Source organism: Hyperolius riggenbachi, chromosome 7 (genome assembly GCF_040937935.1).
Source record: "Hyperolius riggenbachi isolate aHypRig1 chromosome 7, aHypRig1.pri, whole genome shotgun sequence".
Lineage (NCBI taxonomy): Eukaryota > Metazoa > Chordata > Amphibia > Anura > Hyperoliidae > Hyperolius > Hyperolius riggenbachi.
In genome coordinates, this window is record NC_090652.1 from 36,243,149 (window position 1) to 36,265,140 (window position 21,992).

Below are 21,992 nucleotides of genomic sequence, written 5' to 3' on the forward strand. Positions count from 1 at the left end.
GCGAAGGCTTTGGAAGTGCTCATATGCCTGAGTACTTCCAAAGAGGAGCGTGTCCATACTGTGCACATTCGTGTCTGGGCTAGCGCATGTACACTACGGATAAGCCTGTCTTCATGAACCACTTGGGAACGCAAGTGCTTTTAAAGCCCTCCAAGGGTCCCGAAGGCGTGGAATTTAGACTATTTGTGTGAACTTTGGCTGTTATGTCACTTTCAGGAGCTGAGTCGTTGGGAATAAAGTTGCTGGGAAAAACCACAGAGGAAGACTGGTAAGTCATCCACGTCCTTCCATTCTGCAGATAGTAGCACGGATGTATTATCTTCTCATGGGTGGTCATTTTTAGGATGGTAACGAGTTAAAGCAGAACTTCACATACATATGATACTGGGGTTTACTCTTAAAGCAGGAGGATTAGCCATACTATGCCAGGAAAAAAAACACATATATAGGCAGATAAATACTTGATCTACTTACATAACACATGTATTGTACTGTCCACGTTTTGATGTCAGTGAATTTTATATAAGCTGCAGACCAAGGCACCTAAATATGAAAGAGGGGTTACAACAAAAAGAGGGTGAAAATAGGGAGTAACACATGAAAAAGGAAACTGATGCCCAAGGGAGCTGTTCATGAAAGAGGAGCTACAGTACATGGATGATACATATGGAAGAGGGGGCTGCACATGGAATGGGAGGGGTGCCACTGCACAAGAAATGGGAGACACAACATACTGGGCCTATAAAAGTATAAATCTGGCCTTGAGTATGCTCTAAAAAAATTGTGGCACTACCCCAGGGAGGGGGTTACAAATTCAAACCCACATACAAAGCAAACTGACACAGAAATTTCTGTAAATAGTTAAATGATTTCATCCTCAATGTATCAGCGCTCATCAAAGCTTTCATAAATAAGGCCCTTTTCTCATGTTTTAAAAATGTTGCCATATCTTCCAATTTCTACTGTCTCCAACTAAAAAAATGCATTTTATTTAGGAGAACCTAATTATTATTTTTTATTTTCAAGGGAATCGCCTACCCACTTGAGAAATGAACTGGAGTGCCCACTCTGCAAGGAAACATTTAATGACCCTGTAACACTTCACTGTGGACACAACTTCTGTAAGGGATGCATCGAAACTTGGGACAGCCAAAAACAGAAAGAGTCTTCCTGCCCTCTGTGTCGGGAAAAATTCAGAGAGATGCCCAAAATAAACCGTATTCTCCGAGAAGTGTCAGTGTATTGTAAATCAACCAAGTCAAACCAGAAGACCAGCCAACTGAACTGCACTTACTGCATTCACGACTCAGTGCCTGCTGTAAAATCTTGTGTGCTTTGTGAAGCTTCTCTCTGTAATGACCACCTGGGTGTCCACTGCAGAGGTGAGGAGCACCTCATGGTCAAACCCACCACTTTATTACAGAAGACAAAATGCCCCCTCCATCATAAAATCATGGACTTCTACTGCGTGGAAGAAGCCATTTGTATCTGTTCCTCCTGCCTCCTGTTGGAGGAGCACAGAGGACACCATGAAGAAACAATAAAAGTGGCAGCTGAGAAAAAGAAAACAAATCTGAGAAATGATCAAGAGCAACTGAACTTCAAGAAAAAGAAGCTGGAGGAATGTATAATCCATTACAGAAGGACACAGGGCAAACCTGTATCCGAGACAGAGATGCCTCCTGATAAGGAACTGTTTGGAGAATCAAGCCATGAGAAATTAAGTCCCGAGGAACTAGATCATGCCTGTTGTAGCAAAACACAAACCACAGTACTGGATGGAGCTCAGACAATATGTGATACAGAAATGGTTGAGAAACTCCTTGAGGTTCTGGAGCTGCAAGTTCCTGGTCGGAGCTCCACACAAGAACATCAGACTGTATTCTCACTATCTGATATAGTACAGAGGGCAGAAGAAAGGATGGACCAGTTATCCCTTCACATAGATGTCATTGAGGAACTGTGTCAAGAGACAGATCCATTCCTGGTCTTACATGATCAAACGCAAGGTGAATGGTAACACCACAAACACATAGAGATGTGACACCAATTAAAATCAACGTCATTGTAGTATTTTATGCCTTATTCTACGGTATATTATGATAGTCGAGGATTTAAGGCATTTGCTACAACCCGATGCAGAAGGAATTTTAGAACAGAAATTGTGATTTTATATAAAGTAAATGGCAATTGTTAGTGTACTCAAGGCTGCATGAACATACATATTCAGTATATGCTGACAATTCAAGATGGCATCCTAGAAAAACAAATCAAGCAGTTAGGTGTGCAAAAAAAGCATCGCAGCCCCTGAACTCATAAACTTAGCTTAATTCTAATTGCTGCCCCATTGCTTGATAGTATTTATTTAGTGTGCAAAAAAATCTTGGGAAAAGCTATTTGAACGTATTGTTAGTTTTTGAAATTTTAAGTTAGGTACAAATTGGAATGGAAACCTAATTTGTGGGAACTTAAAGTTACACAAATACTCATGAAGTGCCCATCTGTGAGAATTTTTATCAAAACCAGGATTTCCCTTACGCAGCTGCATAACCAGTAATGTAGCAATAGGGGATGCAGAGGCTGCAACCGCACCGGGGCCCTTGAGCCAGAGGGGCCCTCTCTCAACCATAGTATTTGCTCTCTATTGGTCCTGTGCTGGTAATAATCAGTTCTATACATGCTTTGAACAGCAGCAATCATTAACATGCTGTTCACTATCCCTTTCTTGCACCTCTGACACTGTGGTTGTCCTTGGCAGGGTTTGGTGCGCCATATCAATTATTATGTATAGAGTGCTTGGAGGGCAGAGGGGCCCAATGTATAACTTGCACCAGGGCCCACAGCTCCTTAGCTACGCCACTGTGCATAACATAGATGGAGGAAACAAAGGATATTGTCTGCACTTCCCATTCTGATTCCTGTAATATCCTCTGTTCCAGAGTCCTGCAGGGAAGAGTCTCAGCCAGAAGCTGCAAGCTGTCCACTGGAAGACGATTCTGCTCCCTCCTCACTCTTCAATAATATGAGCTGCACCCACTGTGGACAGGTATTATTAATACTACGACTACATTCTTTGGTTTTTACTAGTATCAGCAAATTATGTGTCCACTGGGCAAAGCTAAGGTTGTGTTTGGAAGAAGAAAAAGTTATACTTCAGAGGTAGAAAAGAAGTTAAACTGTCTGTCGCTACAGAACATTCCCCCCTCGCCTGCTGTAACTGCACACTGTCACTTAGGCTTGGTTCACACATAAAAAGGTGCCCAGTCGTGTCCTGTCAGTATTTGACAGTTGTCATCAGTTTTGTATGTGTTGCTAAGGGCGTGTCCACACATAAATCTGTACATTTCCTGTCCAGTCCTGTCCTGTCGGTTGTGTATCAGTTTTGCATGTGTTACTATGGGCGTGTTCACACATAAATCTGTACATTTCCTGTCCAGTCCTGTCCTGTCGGTTGTGTATCAGTTTTGCATGTGTTACTATGGGCGTGTTCACACATAAATCTGTACATTTCCTGTCCAGTCCTGTCTTGTCAGTTGTGTATCAGTTTTGCATGTGTTACTATGGGCGTGTTCACAAATAAAAGTTGTACATTTCAGGTCCAGTCAGGTAAAATGATAGAAAATGGATGCAAAACTGATGCATAACTGACAGGACAGACCAGTACTGGAAATGTGCAGATTTATGTGTGAACCAGGCCTTAGACAGCTGTACTCACACTAACTGGTCACCTAGGAGGACTTGTTCGGGAACCAAAAATCTACTGCCTGTAGCTTAGCTCTTCTATGCACACACATTTCTCATCTCCTCTCTGCAGCACATTTATCCCTCATCTCCCTCTCTAGATTGCATTGTATTCCTCTCTGCAGCACAGTTACTTCTCCCCCTCATTTACTTTTATTTTTCCTCTGACCTGGGAGTAAAACTCTTGACCTCATGCTTCACAGTTAGGGTTAGTACCTCTGGACAATCTCTGCAGCACATTTATTCCACTGCTCCCCTTTCAGTAAAACAGTATTCCTCTTCTCCCTTTCTGCAACATACCGCATGCATTTGTTTTCTCAGCTAGGTGTTGAAAAGCCAGACCCCCTCCCCAAACGGTGGGTATGGCCAAATATAACAAAGTTTACTATTCCCAGCAATGTGTCCAAATTTAGTAGTACCACCAGCAGTATGGCCCACCTTCCCTGCAGGCTGGGTCAAGTTCCTAGCCACTCCAGCAGTATGTCTACAATTCCCAGCTCTCCCATTGTATTCCTATCCTCATAGTGCCTCTGTTTTCCAGTACCCTAACAGTCTGACTAAGCTTCCATTCCCAGAGTCCCCTTTCTGGGCATCTGAATGCCATCCATTATGTGTTGTAGCTTCCTAGTACTCTCCTAGTGCATCTAATTGCCTCTAGTACTGTGCCCCAGGTTCCCAGTGCCCCTATAGTGTGTCTAGGATGTCCAGTTTCTTACATAGTGCATCAAAAAAATCCCCCAGATTTTTACTGCACCTTATAGTATGCGTCAGCCTTCCATTGCCTAATACTGTTTAATCCCCGCTTTCCAGGGTCCACATTGTTTGTCCCATCTCCCTAGTGCCTCTGCAAATTGTCCCAGATTTCCAGAGTCACCCATAGTACATCTTAGGTTCCCAATTCCTTAACTTTTTTTTGCCAGGTTCCCAGTGCCCCTACTGTTTCCAAGCTTCCCTAGACCCACATAATATGTGTCCTTGCTTTCCTTTCCCATAGGGTCCTTCTTTTTTTTCCTATAGTGTTTCTACGTATGCATAGAAACACTATGCATCCATAGAAACACTTCCCTTAAATCCAATAGTTTGTCACAGATGCCCAGTGCCCCAATAGCGTGTCCCCAATGTTCCAGCAGCAACCCTATAGCATGTTCCAACTTCCAAATGCCTCCAAAGTGTGTGCCTCCTTCCCAGATCTGGGTCTCTGCTTTTCAACATCTTGCATTCTGTGTTCCAATTTTGGACCTTAGAGTCATATTCACTTGGCATTTTTCCTTTATTTTAGAATAACAATCCTGCTGATATTTTTGTTGTTCCAAGTACGCATGGAAACAAATTCAGGTAAGATATAAAGGTATTGTGTTGGGCAAGGAAAGTAAGCCTGATTCAACCAAATGTTTTGCTTCATTAATTGAAATACATAATACTAGCCGACCCGCGACGTAGCATACGCCGCATAAGGGAGTAGAGGGCAGGAAAGGGGTAGTGGGCACAGTGGCGGGGAGGGGGGTCGGACCCCCCCTCAACTGGGTCCCTCATGTGCACTCCCCCTCCTGCTTAAGCACAGTAGCAGCCGCAACTATTAGTAAGAGGCAGCGGGCGGGGATGCCTCACCTCTTCCGTGTTACATCGTGCGTTCCACTGTTGTCACTTTCTGCAATGCCGCCCACTGTATTGGTGTAATTTGACTTTTTAAAACAGAAGGAAATCTGCAATAATTCAGCTATAAGTGAACATTTGTGGTTACCCACAATGCACTGCTACTAAATATGCCAATTATCCCTTTTCGCCCTTGGTAAACCAAGCAAGCATCCAGAACCACTGGTGTATAGCAGTGGTTAAGGACTCTGCCTCTGACACAGGAGACCTGGGTTTGAATCTTGGCTCTGCCTGTTCAGTAAGCCAGCACCTATTCAGTAGGAGACCTTGGGCAAGTCTCCCTAACACTGCTACTGCCTATAGAGCGTGTCCTAGTGGCTGCAGCTCTGGCGCTTTGAGTCCGCCAGGAGAAAAGCGGGATATAAATGTTCTGTGTTTGTTTGTTTTAGCAAGCCTATAGCTTTAAACTTTACACAGTCATATCAAACCCACATGTGACAGCCTGTTTCGGTCTTTTGGTCCTCATCTGTACATGGCAAGGATTGATATGGCTGTATGAGATAGGGCTTGGACCTGTACAACAGAGTAACCAAGCAGCTCAGGGCGACCCAAACCACTCGGAATGTATAGGGGGATAAAAGGGACCAAAAAGACCTTCTACTAAAAAAATCAAAACTTGGTGTAGTTTGGCTTCTTAACCACCCTGGCGTTCTATTTCCCCAGTATTTCCGTGCAAAAAGTGGTTCAATTAATTTCCAATAATTTTCAACCAATTTTTTTTGCAATCATTTTTTTTATATTGAATTCAATACAGGTTATTGTATTGAATTCAATAAAAAAAAAGTGTTTGCTGCGAGATTTTGATGATGCTGTGTGACATTGGTGCCATCAACGCCGATCGACGGGGGACATGTGATCGCCAAGGGAGAAGCAAAATCCGCCAAGGGACATGGAAGAAGGCACTGGAGAAGCTATCAGAGGTACGCGGCGAGGGATCAGCATGCCAATGGTGAGTATAAGACCCAGATGTATAGCCAGATGTATTAGCCAGATGTGCAGCCAGGTGTAGTTAGCTAGATGTTTTGCCAGGTATATAGGGAGCAAGATGTTTGCTGGTGTATAGGAGACAGATGTGCAGCCAGGTGTATAGGAGACAGATGTGCAGCCAGGTCTAGGGAGTCATATGTATAGGGAGCTAGGTTTGCGGGTGCCTCTGCCCCCCCAACCCCATTGCCCCCGATGCCCCCTAACTGTGGCCGGGTGTCCCTTCTGTGGGGGGGGGGGCTCCCCTTCTGTGCTGGCTGGTAGTGGCCGGCGGGGATCCCCTCTGTGGGGGGGGGGGGGAATCCCCATACTGTGCGTGTGGGTGGCCCTTCTGTGTGTGCATTGGGGGGGGGCAGGTATCATCCTTCTATGGGGGCTAGTCGTGGTGGGTCGGGGACACCCCCTTCTGTGGTGGGTGGGAGGTGGGGGTCCCCATCTATGCGGGCTGTGGGTGGCCTCTCCCTCCTCTTCCCCCCTCCCTCTCTGTCCTCCATGCCCCCCCTCTCACCCCTGATCCTGTGTCCCCCCCACTACACACAGCATACAGAACTAGCATCCAGCCACCCTGGGAATCCCTGTGCAGCCGGCGGGGCAGAGAATGTGTGGGGCTGTGCAGGGATTCCCCTTCTTTGCCGGCGGGTGGCTGGTGCGGGGATCCTCTCTGTGCGGGGGGCCGGGGATCCCCGTACTGTGCATGCGGGGTGACCCTTTTGTGTGTGCGGGGGGGCGGGTATCCCCTTCTATGGGGCTGGTCTTGGCCGGTCGGGGACACCCCCTTCTGTGGTGGGGGGAAGGTGGGTGTCCCCATCTATGTGGGCTGTGGGTGGCCTCTCCCTCCTCTTCCCCATCCCTCCCTCTCTGTCCCCCGTGTCCTGACCCCCCGATCCCGTGTCTCCCCCCTGTAAGAAGCCCTGATCTACTCACCTGAGGGCTTTCTCCTGCGGCGGCCACGATGGACACCCTCCTCCTCCATCGCGAAGTCTCGTGTTCTCTGTAATTACAGTACGCAGCTTGGTGACGTCACCAAGCCGCGTACTGTAATTACACAGACCGGGACTTCGGCGATGGAGGAGGAGGGTGTCCATCGTGGCCGCCGCAGGAGAAAGCCCTCAGGTGAGTAGATCAGGGCTTCTTACAGGGGGGAGACACGGGATCGGGGGGTCAGGACACGGGGGACAGAGAGGGAGGGATGGGGAAGAGGAGGGAGAGGCCACCCACAGCCCACATAGATGGGGACACCCACCTTCCCCCCACCACAGAAGGGGGTGTCCCCGACCGGCCAAGACCAGCCCCATAGAAGGGGATACCCGCCCCCCCGCACACACAAAAGGGTCACCCCGCATGCACAGTACGGGGATCCCCGGCCCCCCGCACAGAGAGGATCCCCGCACCAGCCACCCGCCGGCAAAGAAGGGGAATCCCTGCACAGCCCCACACATTCTCTGCCCCGCCGGCTGCACAGGGATTCCCAGGGTGGCTGGATGCTAGTTCTGTATGCTGTGGGTAGCACAGATCGCTACCCACAGCGTGCTGGCAGGCATCCAGCCATCCTGGGGAATCCCTCTGATGAGGGAAAAGTGCAGCCGGCGGGGAAGAGAAACAAGAAATCTCCCTGGCGGTATTGACGAGCTCAGCTCGTCAATACCGCTTTCAGCAAGTTTTTCCTGGACGAGCTGAGCTCGTCAATACCGCCAGGGTGGTTAAAACAGAAAAAAATCTGCAATTATTCAGCTATAAGTGAACATTTGTGGTTACCCACAGTGCACCGCTACTAAATATGCAAATTATTCCTTTTCACCCTTGGTAAGTCAAGCAAGCCTTGATTCACAATAGGTGCAGGCAGGGACGGAGCAAGACCAAGTTGCGCCTGGGGCAAGGTCAGGTTTTGGCGCCTAAACTGCCATTCATTTTGCCGCCTTTTTAAGAATTCAACAAACTGCGCCTGGGGCAAGATACCCGCTCGCCCCCCCCTAGATCCGTCCCTGGGTGCAGGCAGGTGGGGAGAGACAGCAGCTTCACGTCCTGCCGAGGACGCATTCTCTGCTATGCTAACTGCTCATGAATGTAAGCCAAGCAAGCATCCAGAACCACTGGAGTATAGCAAGCCTATAGCTTTAAATTTTACACAGCCACATCAAACCCACATGTGACAGTCTGTTTCAGATTTTTGGTCCACATCTGTACATGGCAAGGATTGATATGGCTGTATGAGATAGGGCTTGGACCAGTACAACAGAGTAACCAAGCAGCTCAGGGCGACCCAAACCACTCGGAATGTATAGGGTGATAAATGGGACCAAAAAGACCTTCTACTAAAAAAAAATAAAAGCTTGGTGTAATTTGGCTTCTTAAAACAGAAGAAAATCTGCAATAATTCAGCTATAAGTGAACATTTGTGGTTACCCACAATGCACCGCTACTAAATAAGCAAATTATTACTTTTCACCCTTGGTAAGTCAAGCAAGCCTTGATTCACAAAGCCTGATTCACAAAGTGGTGCAAACTGTTTAGCACGGGTGTGCTAAACAGTTAGCACGTGAAGTGCCGTTTGCAGACTTTTGCGCGTGCAATTTGCGGCACTTTGCACACGCAAAAGTTCACGAGCAAAAGACCGGGATCGCGCAAATCGCGGCACTTTGCACGCGCAAAGGTCCACGAATGGTACTTCATGCGCTAACTGTTTAGCACACCTGTGCTAAACAGTTTGCACCGCTTTGTGAACCAGGCCCTATAGCTTTAAATTTTACACAGTCATATCAAACCCACATGTGACAGCCTATTTCAGACTTTTGATCCTCATCAGTACATAGTATGGATTGATATGGCTGTATGAGCTAGGGCTTGGACCAGTACAACAGAGTAACCAAGCAGCTCGGGGTGACCCAAACTACTAAGAATGTATAGGAGGATAAAAGAGACCAAAAACCCCTCCTACTAAAAAAAGCAAAGCTTGGTGTAATTTTCTTTCTTAAAACATAAGCAAATCTGCAATAATTCAGCTATAAGTGAACATTTGTGGTTACCCACAATGCACTGCTACTGAATATGCAAATTATCCCTCTTTGCCCTTGGTTTGATATGACACTACTTCTTCTTCTTGCTTGGACCAGCCTCTTCTTCTTGCTTGGACCGGCCCTGGGGGCAGGGCGCTACTTCTTCTTCTTGTTTGAAGGTTGAGGCACTTACTCTATTATATATATAGATATATATGTTTAGTAGCTAGTAGAGATTAGGCTGTACATACAGTACATACCCACAAAACACTTATTTTTTTATTTGATTGTTTACTCTTCAAGTCAAGATCTACTACCACTGTTTTGCACTTCTCTCTCTTGCGCTCACTTATGTACTGCGTATTGCAACTTATAGTTGTACACTTCAAGACCTATGCTTCTTTGGAATCTCTTGCATGCTTTTTCTAGGTAAAGGTTAGTAACCAGTGGTCATCTTATTCTGAAGTATTTTAGGTGTATTTTCTTAATTGTCAGTCCTGTTCTTTGACATCAGTAAAGTTTACATTTATTACCAAAACTACATACCGTACATATGTGAGATAGTCCTTAGCCAGAATGATCATTGTTTTAGCTTAAAATCTTAAAGCAGATCCGAGATGAAAACTAACTACAGCAAGCAACTTATCTTTTCTAAGTTTAGATATCATATACTGTTGAAGCTGTTTGCAGCTAGATTTACTGTGTAAACACACAGTAAATCTAGCTGCAAACCGCTTCAACAGTATATGATTATTTCTTCCTGTGATACAATAAAAGGAGCCATATTCTGCTTGTCATCATTACACACAGGTAAGCTGCTCTGCATCTCCTCCCCTCAGCCTGTGAAAACTCCACTTCCCTCTCCTCCCCTTGCCTCTGAAATCTCATGCATGCTTCAGCAAACGCCTCCTCCTCCCCAAGCTGAGCTCCCATGAGCACTTGCAGCATGGGACTCAGAATGCCTAGGCACTGGAGGAGCTGGGGGCATAGATACATTCATTTACATGCAATTAGGTAATAAATAAAATTTAAAAAAGCATTTGGGGAGAAGAATGCACAATAAACTATATGTAAGGGGCAGAAAAATGAAGGCAGGAAAAGTTTGTCTTGGATCCACTTTACAGTACAGGTGTCTGCAAACTTTGCTGAACTTTGAACTCTATTGTTTATATATGAACTTCAAAGGGGCTGCTGACTCATCCTTGGCAGTTTGCTCTCCAAACGCTGAGCAGCATATCTGTAGAGGACTTGCTTCTGTACTGCTGCCCAGAATGATTAGGAATGACCAGTTTGGTTGACAATAATTGGTGAAAAGTACAAGAATATGTGGCAGTACCTTCCCTGAGGCAAAAGAAGGCCATATCCATCTCATCATTACTGAATGACTGCTGTGGGCGTTTGAAAACACTTCCAAAGAAGCCCAAGAAACCAGACAGATTATTATGAAGCATCTTTCTCGGTAGTCAAACTCTTGAGTTTTTCTCTGAATTTAGTTTCATAAAAATCTTTAGCCCCTGGCTAGCTAGACTAATGCCACATGTGGTCTTTTCAGGCTGGAACTGAAATCTGCCGGCCTCTTCTGCTGCCAGACAACGGGAATTAAATTCCAGGTGACGGGTCCTGTGGTTATCCACTACAATCTGGAATCTTGGATTGAACATCTGAAAGAGCCTTTTGATGAGAAGTATGAGGTTATTGGCCCTCTGTTCAGAATAGACACCAGTGTGACCAATGTGGTGTCAGCCGTGTACCTACCTCATTATTTGTGCTTAAAAAGTAAGTGTGTCATCTCTACATGATGTGAATATAGTCACAGTTCTCATTTGGCAGAAAAAATGTACCTTTTAATATAATGTTTTGAGCTTAGTTCATAGACGTGTTTGAAATCTTCCTGCTTGCAGTGGCCGGGTAGTGCTAGATTGCAATTATTTAAAGCCCTGAAGTTGATTACCGGTAATTAAATAACACATCAGCTTTGAATACAAAGCTTATTTTGCCTCTCAGATCATCTTGTTCTTTCTCCTACATTCTTTCTTATTTTTTCTTTTTAATTCATTTTATTGAACAAAAGAATACTGAAATATGACGATCTCCCTTCGTTCTTTACCCGTTATCTTATTTTCTTGATTGAAGTCTTCATACCAGAGCTATAGGTCTTTACTCTTCTACTGTTCCAAATGACTGGAATCCTGGCCCCTTTGAGTGTATCTATAAATGTGCTGTGGTTCCCTCAGTGACATCAGTCAACAGATGAGGTCAGTGAAGAATAGAATATAGAATGAAGAAACAGAAAAAAAAATTGAATGCAGGGAGACAAAATAAACTTTGCACTCAGACCTAGAGTGCGATTTTTTTTATTATTTAAAGACTTTAACATGTATTACTAGTGTTTTCTTTGCTTCATGGAGTGTTATTAGATCAAGCAATCAGTGGGACCAGGTTTAGTAATTCATATCTTTTTTTTAAAAATTGTTGTACGTCAAACATTATCAGCTGAAGAAGTGACTGTTGGTGTTCGAATTCGGGACCATGTGGTTCGGTACGCAAGCACACGCATTCAGCACCGGACAGCAGAATTGGACAGCAGGATTTCCAACTTGGAAGGAGGAAATATCGAAGTTAAATTAAACGCATCCCATTGGTGGTGCTGAATGCCTGTGTTGAGTTACCAAACCACATGATCCAGAATTCACACGTCAACACTAGTGGCCACTTCTGCATTGCCAACAAATTTGTATGCGTTCCTTGTGACTGAGCCAAATTATACAAACAAACACACGAATCACCCAAAAAGATCAAGGAGAACCTTTCTATACATTCTAGATTTTTGGCCAAAAGATTACAAACCATCATCAAATCCAAGGAAAATCTAAAGGGTGTATGTATATATAGTCACCGAGAAGGCATGGCTTCCATGCAGTTTTCAGAGGGAGAGAAGTCGCAGTACAGTCCTGGTGACTCCTGGCAGGTAGCAACCAAATCTTTAGCTTCTGGAAAAAAAAGTTTGTAAAATAAAATTTTAATTTTGTAAAGGTACATTTTTACTGGCGACAACCAGTTTTAGCATTATTTTGTTTTTCTCATCTGACAGGTTTTACTGGTGATAAATCAGTGATTAAATGCGCCCACTTCACAGATGTAAATATGAGTTTGGAGACACCGACACAAGTTGAACCTTTTCATATAAGTTTGAAGAATCCCACCTTTTCTTGTCTGGGACCTCTGCTGTTCCGTTCAAAAAAGAAGACTCCAATTCACGGAATTGTGCTGATCTACTTCCGGATGATCTGTCCAGGTGATCCAGAATGTGAAGAACGTAAAATTCATCTCTACCTACTGCCGCTTGTTGCTCAGATCGAACAGGTAAAGAAGATATTTTCAAAGATCAGTGCTTTGACTGGCACACATGTTGTGTAGACTACATCATGAACTTTACCACCAGAAGCTCCTAGCTGCATATTTGTTTTAACCACTTCACCTCAAAGGGAAATCCCATAAAAAAAAACAGAGCAATTTTCACCTGTCAGCACTCCTTCCATTCATTCACCTATACCTTTATTACTACTTATCACAACGATTATAACGTAACTATTGGGGAGTTTAGGAGGTCAGGGGTTAATTTAAAATGCAAAACTTAGGTCAACATAAGTCTTATTGAAAAAAAAATGTAGATGTAATTTTACTATTTTGCCTCAAGATGAGCTCATTGCTCACTTCCTTATGCGTAGTATTACTACGCAAACTGGAAGCTATACGTGGACGGCTTTTGTGAATGACGGCTCTCATAGACAGCTGTAGTCATTCACACTGGAACTTAGATCAATGAATGGGAACTGTGTTTATATTCATTGATCTAGCGGCTAACGATCGTCGGTGGTTACGAGCGTGGGGGGGGGGGGGGGAGAGACGTAGAAGCTACGTCCCTGCACAGAGTTAAGTCATTTTGCAGGGGCGTAGTTACTTGTCCCGAGGGAGGGGGAATTGGTTAATTTATGGATGTGCCCTCTCTGCAGTCTGTCTGTAGACATAAACTATAGCCCTGCAATATTTGAGAGATCATTTTAAAGAGAAACCGAGGTGGGCTCAAAAAATGCAAAAAAAAAAAGGCTAAAACCACCGCTCCCCGCCGCTTCTGTGGGCTGCAGTAGCCCACTTTCACTTTGGTGACCTCTGGGTCACGTAGCTGTGCTGGGAGACTGTGTTGTCTCTCATAGCGTGACATGGCTCTGTGCCCATCTGCCCCTGAAGTTCCACCTCGGGTTCTCTTTAAGGGAACTAACAAACTGGTGTGACCAGCACACAACAAGACCACGCAAGCTGCATGCATATAGTGTCCTGGTTGAGAGTTAGATCTGGGACTCAGTGCAAGACTAGACTGATATCACAGTAGATGGTATGGCCCAATAGAGCCTTCATTTCAGAGCTGTTGGTATGTGTGATGAACACTACGGAAAGTTGTACATAATCGTCAATGATTTTCGTATGATCCGGCAAAGCTACTGTCATTTTCATTTTTAAAAGTACAAGAAAGTCCTTTTTTAATTCCCTTTCTCCCCATCACCCACTTTGATTAGAATGCACTTTACATAGAGGTGTTACTGGCAAATGGTGCTTTTGGAAGCCAGCAGCATCAGATAACAATCTTTCTCAAAGTTCCTTCCAAAACTTTGAATTAGACAATAGGAAAATCTTAGTTATTAATATCTAGAGAAGGAATTATCTCAGACACAAGACAAAGATAGCCACAGGTTTCTAAAAATCAGGATAATAACTCGTCCAACTTATAGCATTCTAGCTGCTACGGAAACCGAGCTATTCAATGTTTACTGACCACACATGTTAACCTATCGATATTTAGTGTCATTTGATTAAGCATTGGCCACAGGTTACAAATCTGCCCTCCGATTCGCTGTAGGCCAATCCATACAGAAATGGCGAAGGTTATTGATAAACCCTAGACTATTTTCATTCTTCCCAAAAGGACTGCTCAGCTAAGTAATCCTTCTGATTTACTCCCTTTTGTTTTATGCTTTGTGTTATATGTTAACTACTTTCGGACCAAGCTAATTGAAATCTACGTCCTGTTTTGGTGGGCTCCTGGCTGGCAGGGCGTAGATTTCAACTAGCTGCCGCTGCTCGTTCGCCGTTTCCGTCGCTCCCCACCGATCAGGCCGTTCAAACCCGACGTCTCTCGCCGCAGCTCACTGGCTCTGCCTGTCTCTAAGACGACAGAGCCCTGTTAGCGGGTCAGGAGCCGATTTCATTGGCTCCTGGCCCTGTCTTTCAAGGTAAGCCGCTCCCATTGGCTTACATTGATAGGCTGGGTCAGGAGCCAATGAGAGCAGCTCCTGACCAGCTCACAGCAACTCTGCCATCAAAGAGACGGCAGAGTGGGTGGCCCATGTTCCCGACGTGCGGCGTGTACTGCGATTGCGGTGGTAAGTGTGGCTATTCGTCGGGTTTCCATCGTTGCTGGTACCAGCAGTCTCTGGTCCTTAAGGGGGCAGAGACCGCTGGTACTTAAGTGGTTAATTAGTTTATGTAAATGTGTGTAAGGCTTTTTTGTTATTAAAACATTTAACAAATCGTTCAATGGTTATGACCTGTTCCTGAACATACACAATCGTACTTGCTCCTCCGAAAAGGATACCTTGTGTTTGATAGTATTTTGCATCTACAACCCGTATGCTGGAATCCAGCACAGATAGACTGATCTGGCGCCGATCCCTGCATACCGCTAAGGGTAATCTGACATTACCGACAGCTTTTGGGCTAGTCCATCTCTTCATGGGGGGTTCTCAGCATGGCCTTTATTCTTTATGAAGACATTCCCTGAAAATGATTAATGCAAAGATGCTAGCCTCACTGCACACTATTTTGGCAGTTGGACGGAGCAACTGCCATTCACTAAGAGCTTTTAAAAATAAAGAAAAACTTGAGAACCCCCCTATGAAAAGATGGGCTAGTCCAAAATCTGTCGGTAATGTTAGATTTCTACTACTTACTGTAAGTGACAACAACGTAGGAGAAAAGTGATTTATGGCTCATTTTACTCTGGGAAAAATGTACTTCTTATTTGTATGTGTTTTAAATTTTAAGATTTTCGCAACAGTTCCTCTTTAAGTGTTCTCAGTGTATTATTATTGTTACGGTCATGCGCCGATTCACACGTGGGGGCAAGCATATGAAATTGTATGTGTGTGGGTGAATCCTTTGGAGTCAGAACGCTCCTTTTGGCTAGTCGGTTCATAGATTGCGAAACCACACATGGGCATCTATGCGCAAAGTGACAGTGAGACCGAGTTTCCGAGCGATTAACCCAATCATGGACCGGCCCTTGCAGTCCTTGACAGTATGGCCCCCACACAGCCCTGATGTCACAGCAGTAGTAGCACAGCAGATGGTATGACTCCCACAATTACAGCAGATGGTATAATCCCATCACACAGAGCCTTGATCTCAGAGTAGATGTAGATGAAGGTCCTCACAGAGCTCTAATCTCACAGCAGATGGTTGGCCACCTCAGAACCCTGAACTCATTGCACATGTCATGACTCCATAGAGTCTGTATCTTATCCTAGATGGTATAACTCCCACAGATCCCTGATTTCATAGTAAATAGACCGAAACCTGATCTAATAGCTGATGGTATGACCACCGACAGCCCTGATCTCACAGCATCTTTGTTGCAAGAACAAAGATGGCGCCTAACGGCTGCCCCGGCACAGAGCTCCTGCTACTTTAATAGATTAGTTTGTTTCTTTTAGTGTTTTAGTCAGTTTCTTTTCTAGTTGTTAAGTTGTTAGTGGTCAGCTGTTAAGTTTAGCCAGCTCCGGCATCCCAACCTGGGTCCGGTCCTGCGGCAAGCCAGGCAGAAGGAACACAGAGCCGACCACCCATGTGGAGGACCCGAGGGGAACACGCTAGCCTAACAACCCTATCTACCTGCACTGCCTTACCTGGCCGATGGCACCACCTACTTCACTGGCCCTGCAGATGAGCCTCGGAACCTGCGTCCTCCGTCTCCCTATGGTCTCCCGGCCCAAGCTCCATCACTGGCTAGCAGCAGCACGGGTCCCGCATCTGCCCTCCGTTCCGACCACGGACAGCCGCGGCCCACGTGCTTCCATCAGCGGCAAGAGAGGATTCTCGCACTACACCCGGGGACCACTGCTGCTACCGCTGATCAGAAGCCCACTGCCGCCCCGGCTGCTCGGAAGTCTACTGCTGCCCCGTCTCTGCTGGCTGGCACATGCGCCTCACGTGGTCCTTCCACACTACTGAGCCTACGGAGGATTAAAGGTGCCCTCCACCACCGGCCTAGTACAACACCTGCCCCAGGAAGTGCAGGCCTGTTCACCGGGTCCCTGGACTACCGCTGCACACAGTTGGACTATCGGGTCCCTGGACTACCGCTGCACAAGCTGCCAAGCGTCTCCCCCGGGCATAGGAGTCAGCCTACCTGCACTAAGGCCACACCACTGCCTGAAGCAACAGCTCAGCTGGTAAGAACCACTGGCCACATGTGCCCTTCCCATCCTGTCTGACCTGCATACTACTGGCTGTCTAAAACTCTTTCTGACCTGCACACTGCTGGTTTGCTAAAAACTTTCTCAGACCTGCACACTGTTGGCTCGCTAAAAACTCTTTCTGCACTCTCTGCTGCATTGCTCCCCTGCTGCATTGCTCCCCTGATGTGATCACTAGGCCTATTCCAAGCTACCTTTGCTCTACCTCTCCCTGCCACATCATTGGCATGCTCTATACTGGACTGATCTCCCTGCTGCCACACTGTGTGCACCCTGGCTGTACCTTGCTGGACCGTTATGCCAGGCTACGTCCAGATTGTCATGACACACTGATCTGACTCACCCTACCTGCAGCCTACGCACAGTAGCGCAGCTGCTTCCCCTATGCCCCCCCACATCCAGCGCACCACCTACACCAGGTCACAGCTTCTGCAATGGGAGACTTACACCACCCACCCCGAGGACAGGCTGTTGTTCAACACCGTCCGGAAATATGCCCAACAACTCTCGGGCACTGCTCACGAACCCCTCGCAGGTTGGCGGAAGAGAGGTAGTCGTGCTGGGGCTCAAGTGAGACTTAGGAGGAAAGGACTGAGGTTGGCTGTCCCCTCAGTCCTCCTGGCAAATGTCCGCTCCCTCCCAAACAAGCTGGACGAACTCTGTCTCCTCAGCGACAAAAGGGAGCTCTGCAGCAATACCCCAATCCTCTGCTTCACAGAGACGTGGTTGCATGAGGACATTCCAGACAATGCTCTTCACCTCCCTGGCTTCGGCCTTACTCGAGCAGACCGGGACACCATCCTCTCGGGTAAAAAGAAGGGTGGGGGCATCTGCTTTTACATCAGCCACTCGTGGTGCCCTAACACATCTGTACTGGCCAGGATCTGCTCCCCTGAGCTCGAACTCCTAATCGTCAATTGCAGGCCGATATACTCACCCAGAGAGTTCTCCTCCTACGTCCTTGTGGGAGTGTACATTCCACCCGACGCTGTAGTTAAACATGCCCTGCGTGACCTGAGTGACGCCATCATACAGTGGGAGTCATCCCTTCCTGACTCGCTGTTCATTGTACTGGGAGACTTCAATAGAGCCAACCTTCACCAGGAGCTGCCACGTTTTCACCAGCATATTACCTGCCCTACGAGGAACCTGAATACTCTCGACCATTGCTACACAGTGCTGAAAGATGCATATAAAGCGGTTCCTCGAGCAGCTCTAGGCTCCTCCGACCACTCTCTCATCCACCTGATCCCCACCTACAGGAGACGTCTGGAGTCAGCGAAACCAGCGCTAAAGTCCACCAAAGTGTGGTCGAGGGAGGCCAAACTCCAACTTCAAGCCTGCTTCGACTGCACAGACTGGACAGCCCTGGAAGCACCGAACCTGAATGAGTGGGCGGACAATGTCTCCTTGTACATCAGATTCTGTGAGGACTCCTGTATTCCATCCAAGTCCTTCAAGGTCTTCAGGATGGCAAGAAACAACCTAAAGCATGAGCTGAGAGCCGCCAAGAGGGAGTATGCAGAGAAGATGCGACACAACCTTCACTCAAATGACCCGAGCACTGTCTGGAAGGGTCTAAAAGCTGCCACAAACTACAAGCCTCCCCCACAACATGCGCCGCCTAGCATTGAGCTAGCCGAGAACCTCAGCAATTTCTATTGCAGGTTTGAGAACTAGGAGGCACTGGGGGGGCTAGCAACACCTACAGACACTCAGTCCTCAACTGCTGAAGATAATGTCTGAGGGCTGAGCACACCACCTCCAGCTGTGAGCGAGGCAGATGTCTTACGCCACCTGACAACTCTGAACGCCAGGAAAGCCTCCGGCCCTGACTGTGTGTCACCAGCCTGCCTAAAAACCTGTTCACGGCAGCTCGCTCCCATTCTCTCCTCCATCTACACCAGGTCCCTCCAGGAAGGCAAAGTCCCTGTGTGCTTCAAAAGGTCCACCATCATCCCTGTCCCCAAGAAGCAGGGAATCTCTGACCTGAACAACTACAGGCCCGTGGCACTAACATCTGTCATCATGAAAACCTTCGAGAGGCTGGTCCTGTCCCACCTTAAGCTTTCTACCTCAGCCCTACTGGACCCGTTACAGTTTGCGTATAGAGCGAACAGATCCACTGATGATGCCATCAACATCTGCCTGGAGTTTACAAATAACCACCTGGACAAACCGAACACATATGTCAGAATCCTCCTGATGGACTTTAGCTCAGCATTTAACACCATCTGCCCCCGCATACTCCAAAACAATCTCATGGCACTGAATGTCCATCCCACTCTTCACTTATGGATTACAGACTTCCTGACCAACAGGTCCCAAGCTGTCAAATTGGGGGATATCTCCTCTCATCCTAGGATAACAAACACAGGGGCCCCACAAGGCTGTGTCCTGTCACCGATCCTGTTCTCCCTCTATACGAACAACTGCAGATCCTCTGTGGACTCGGTAAAAGTCATCAAATTTGCTGATGATACCACCATTGTGGGACTTATAACAAACAATGATGAGCAGGACTATCGCCGTGAGGTTGACAGAGTTTGCCAGTGGTGTAAGGAGAACAGGCTGGTCCTCAATACAGCCAAGACTGTGGAGTTGATAGTGGACTTCAGGAAGCAGGCCCCCACCCCACCACCAATCTACATTGATGGCACAGAGGTTGAAAGAGTGGCTAGCGTCCGCCTTCTGGGCACTACCATCTCTAAGGACCTGAGATGGAAGGCAAACACTGCCTTGACCCAGAGGAAAGCCCAACAGAGGCTCTTTTTCCTCCGACAACTGAAGAAGTTTGGCATGGCTCAGGAGCTGCTGACGAACTTCTACACAGCCACCATTGAGTCCGTCCTCTGCTCATCCATCCTAGTCTGGTATGCTGGCTCCTCCAACAGCGACAGATACAAGCTACAGAGGGTCATTAGGTCGGCGGAGAGAATCATCGGTAGACCTCTCCCCTCACTCGACCTCCTCCACAACTCCAGAATACGATCTAGAGCACTGAGGATTGCCAGCGACCCCTCACACCCGGGCCACTGCTTTTTCAGCCGGCTCCATTCAGGCCGCAGGTTTCGAGCCATTTACACCAGAACTTCGAGGCATAGAGACTCCTTCTTCCCCTCTGCCGTCAACCTCCTGAATTCCCTTCAGGCCATCCCATCTGTAGCTCTGTTCCCCCCCTAAAGTTGCAGTTGCTGACCTGATGGACTGTCTAGTGTAAAACTGTTTAAACCGAACCCTGCAGTCTACCGTTATACCGCTGCACATCTAACTATTAATATGTACCACTGTTTATGTTGTATGATTGTAAGACTATGCTCTTTTCGTATGTTGTTACTACTTCTACTTCTCTCTCTGAGCAATTGAATGTGCCAAACCCAATTCCGGGCACGACCCAGTCGTGCTTGGCGATTAAAAGATTTCTGATTCTCTGATTCTGAAATGGTATGACCCAACACAGCGCTGATCTCACAGCAAATGGTATGTCTCAATACAGCCCTGATCTCACAGCAAAGTGGTATGGCCCAACAAAGCCTTTATCTCAGAGAAGTGGTACAACAGCCACCATACTACTGATACCACAGCAGATGGTACAGCTTAAAAGAGTTCCGATGTCACAGAAAATGGCATGGCCCTCACAGAGACCTAATTCCACAGTAGATGGGACCTGCTTCTAAAAAGCCCTGAGCTCATAGCAGTAACTTGACAGCAGGCGGCATGGCCCCAAAAGAACCATGAACTCATACCAGACGCTCGCTATCATAGAAGATAACATAATGAAACTTGAAAAGGACACAAGATTGGCTTTGGCATTTGCACCTGATTATTAATCTTCTTGGTCTTGTACTTATACTGATCTGTCCTTGTTCTTCCCCTCATTTAGAACCTTGACAAGAAGAAGATGAATTCGGGATTTCAGAGAGTTGATAAACCTCCCCATCCTTCTGACAGAGTGTACTCTAAGCTGAAATATCTTATCACAGGACACCCGGGAGCTTCCATACTTCCCAAGGTAACTGTTAAATACATCATATACAATCACGCAGATACTTTGTTTTCACATTTAATAGGATAGTTAGTAAATAATTCAATTAAACCCCTTCACCACCACTGGTATGCATATCACTTGCACACCAGGGGCATAGATATATGTATTTTCTTATTTACCTCGCCACTTGCAATTGCCGGCACAATCCCGTTCATTTCCGTCATAATCCTGCTGCTCAGTGAATGGGGACAGCTGTTCCCAAAGCCAATCACAGTGCCTATCATGAATGAAAGTCTGCATCAGCTAAATGATGGTATTCTTTTACAAATTTAAAGTTAAAGTTAAACACAGACACATAACACTTCCTGTGTACTGTTAGCAGTACACAGGAATTAAGTGTGGTGACATCATGTGGCCAAAAAGTAAACATACACCCACATACAGTATTATACATAAAAATAAATAATTCATTTTTAACCCCTTCCACCCCTACACCATAGTTACCAAAATGAAACTTGTTTTTAAAAAAATCGCATCATTTAAAAAAAACCAAAAAAACTAATAATTACCTTAGGGACTTTTTTTTGTATGTATGTCATGAGGGTATATTACTGTTATTTTTGCAAATTAAGGCTTGTAATTATTGATATAGCATTAAAAAAAAACCATAATAGAAAAAATATAACTTTGATTCCAAATAAAAAGCCATAAATTGTACTAGGGACATAATTTAAATACTGTAATAACCGGGACAAATGGGCAAAAAAGGGTGGATTTCATCTACAATAGCACATCTTATTTTAAAACTATAATGGCTGAAACCTACAAAATATTTTTTCTTTTTCATAAAGTACCAGCCAACGAAAGGCTAATTTGTGGCAAAAAACCACAATATATAGATCGATTCGGTGTGATAAGTAGCAATAAAGTTATTGGTGAATGAATGGTAGGAGCACAATGTGAAAATTGCTCTGGTTTTTAAGCGTAAAAAAAAAGTGGTTGAGAAGAGGTTAATATATAGAAGATATTTGTTTACTATGTAAAAACTGTTTCCATGCACCATTTTCTCCAGACTCTCCAGTTTCAGACCATTCACCCCTCAGA

General features: G+C 46.0%; 1 protein-coding gene across 3 annotated transcripts in view; it reads left to right on the forward strand.

Annotated features, from left to right (window-relative positions):
• Window positions 1-21,992, forward strand: part of LOC137524249 (interferon-induced very large GTPase 1-like) — a 281,929-nt gene that overhangs the window by 237,575 nt on the left and 22,362 nt on the right. For all 3 annotated transcript variants that reach the window (XM_068243882.1, XM_068243883.1, XM_068243884.1), the window contains 8 exons: window positions 217-268; window positions 1,027-2,009; window positions 2,940-3,046; window positions 5,021-5,076; window positions 10,924-11,147; window positions 12,463-12,734; window positions 20,784-20,912; window positions 21,961-21,992. The exon at window positions 21,961-21,992 is cut by the window's right edge and continues 110 nt beyond it. In XM_068243882.1, the coding sequence (XP_068099983.1) occupies window positions 217-268; window positions 1,027-2,009; window positions 2,940-3,046; window positions 5,021-5,076; window positions 10,924-11,147; window positions 12,463-12,734; window positions 20,784-20,912; window positions 21,961-21,992 (1,855 nt within the window). The remainder of the gene's footprint in view (window positions 1-216; window positions 269-1,026; window positions 2,010-2,939; window positions 3,047-5,020; window positions 5,077-10,923; window positions 11,148-12,462; window positions 12,735-20,783; window positions 20,913-21,960) is intronic.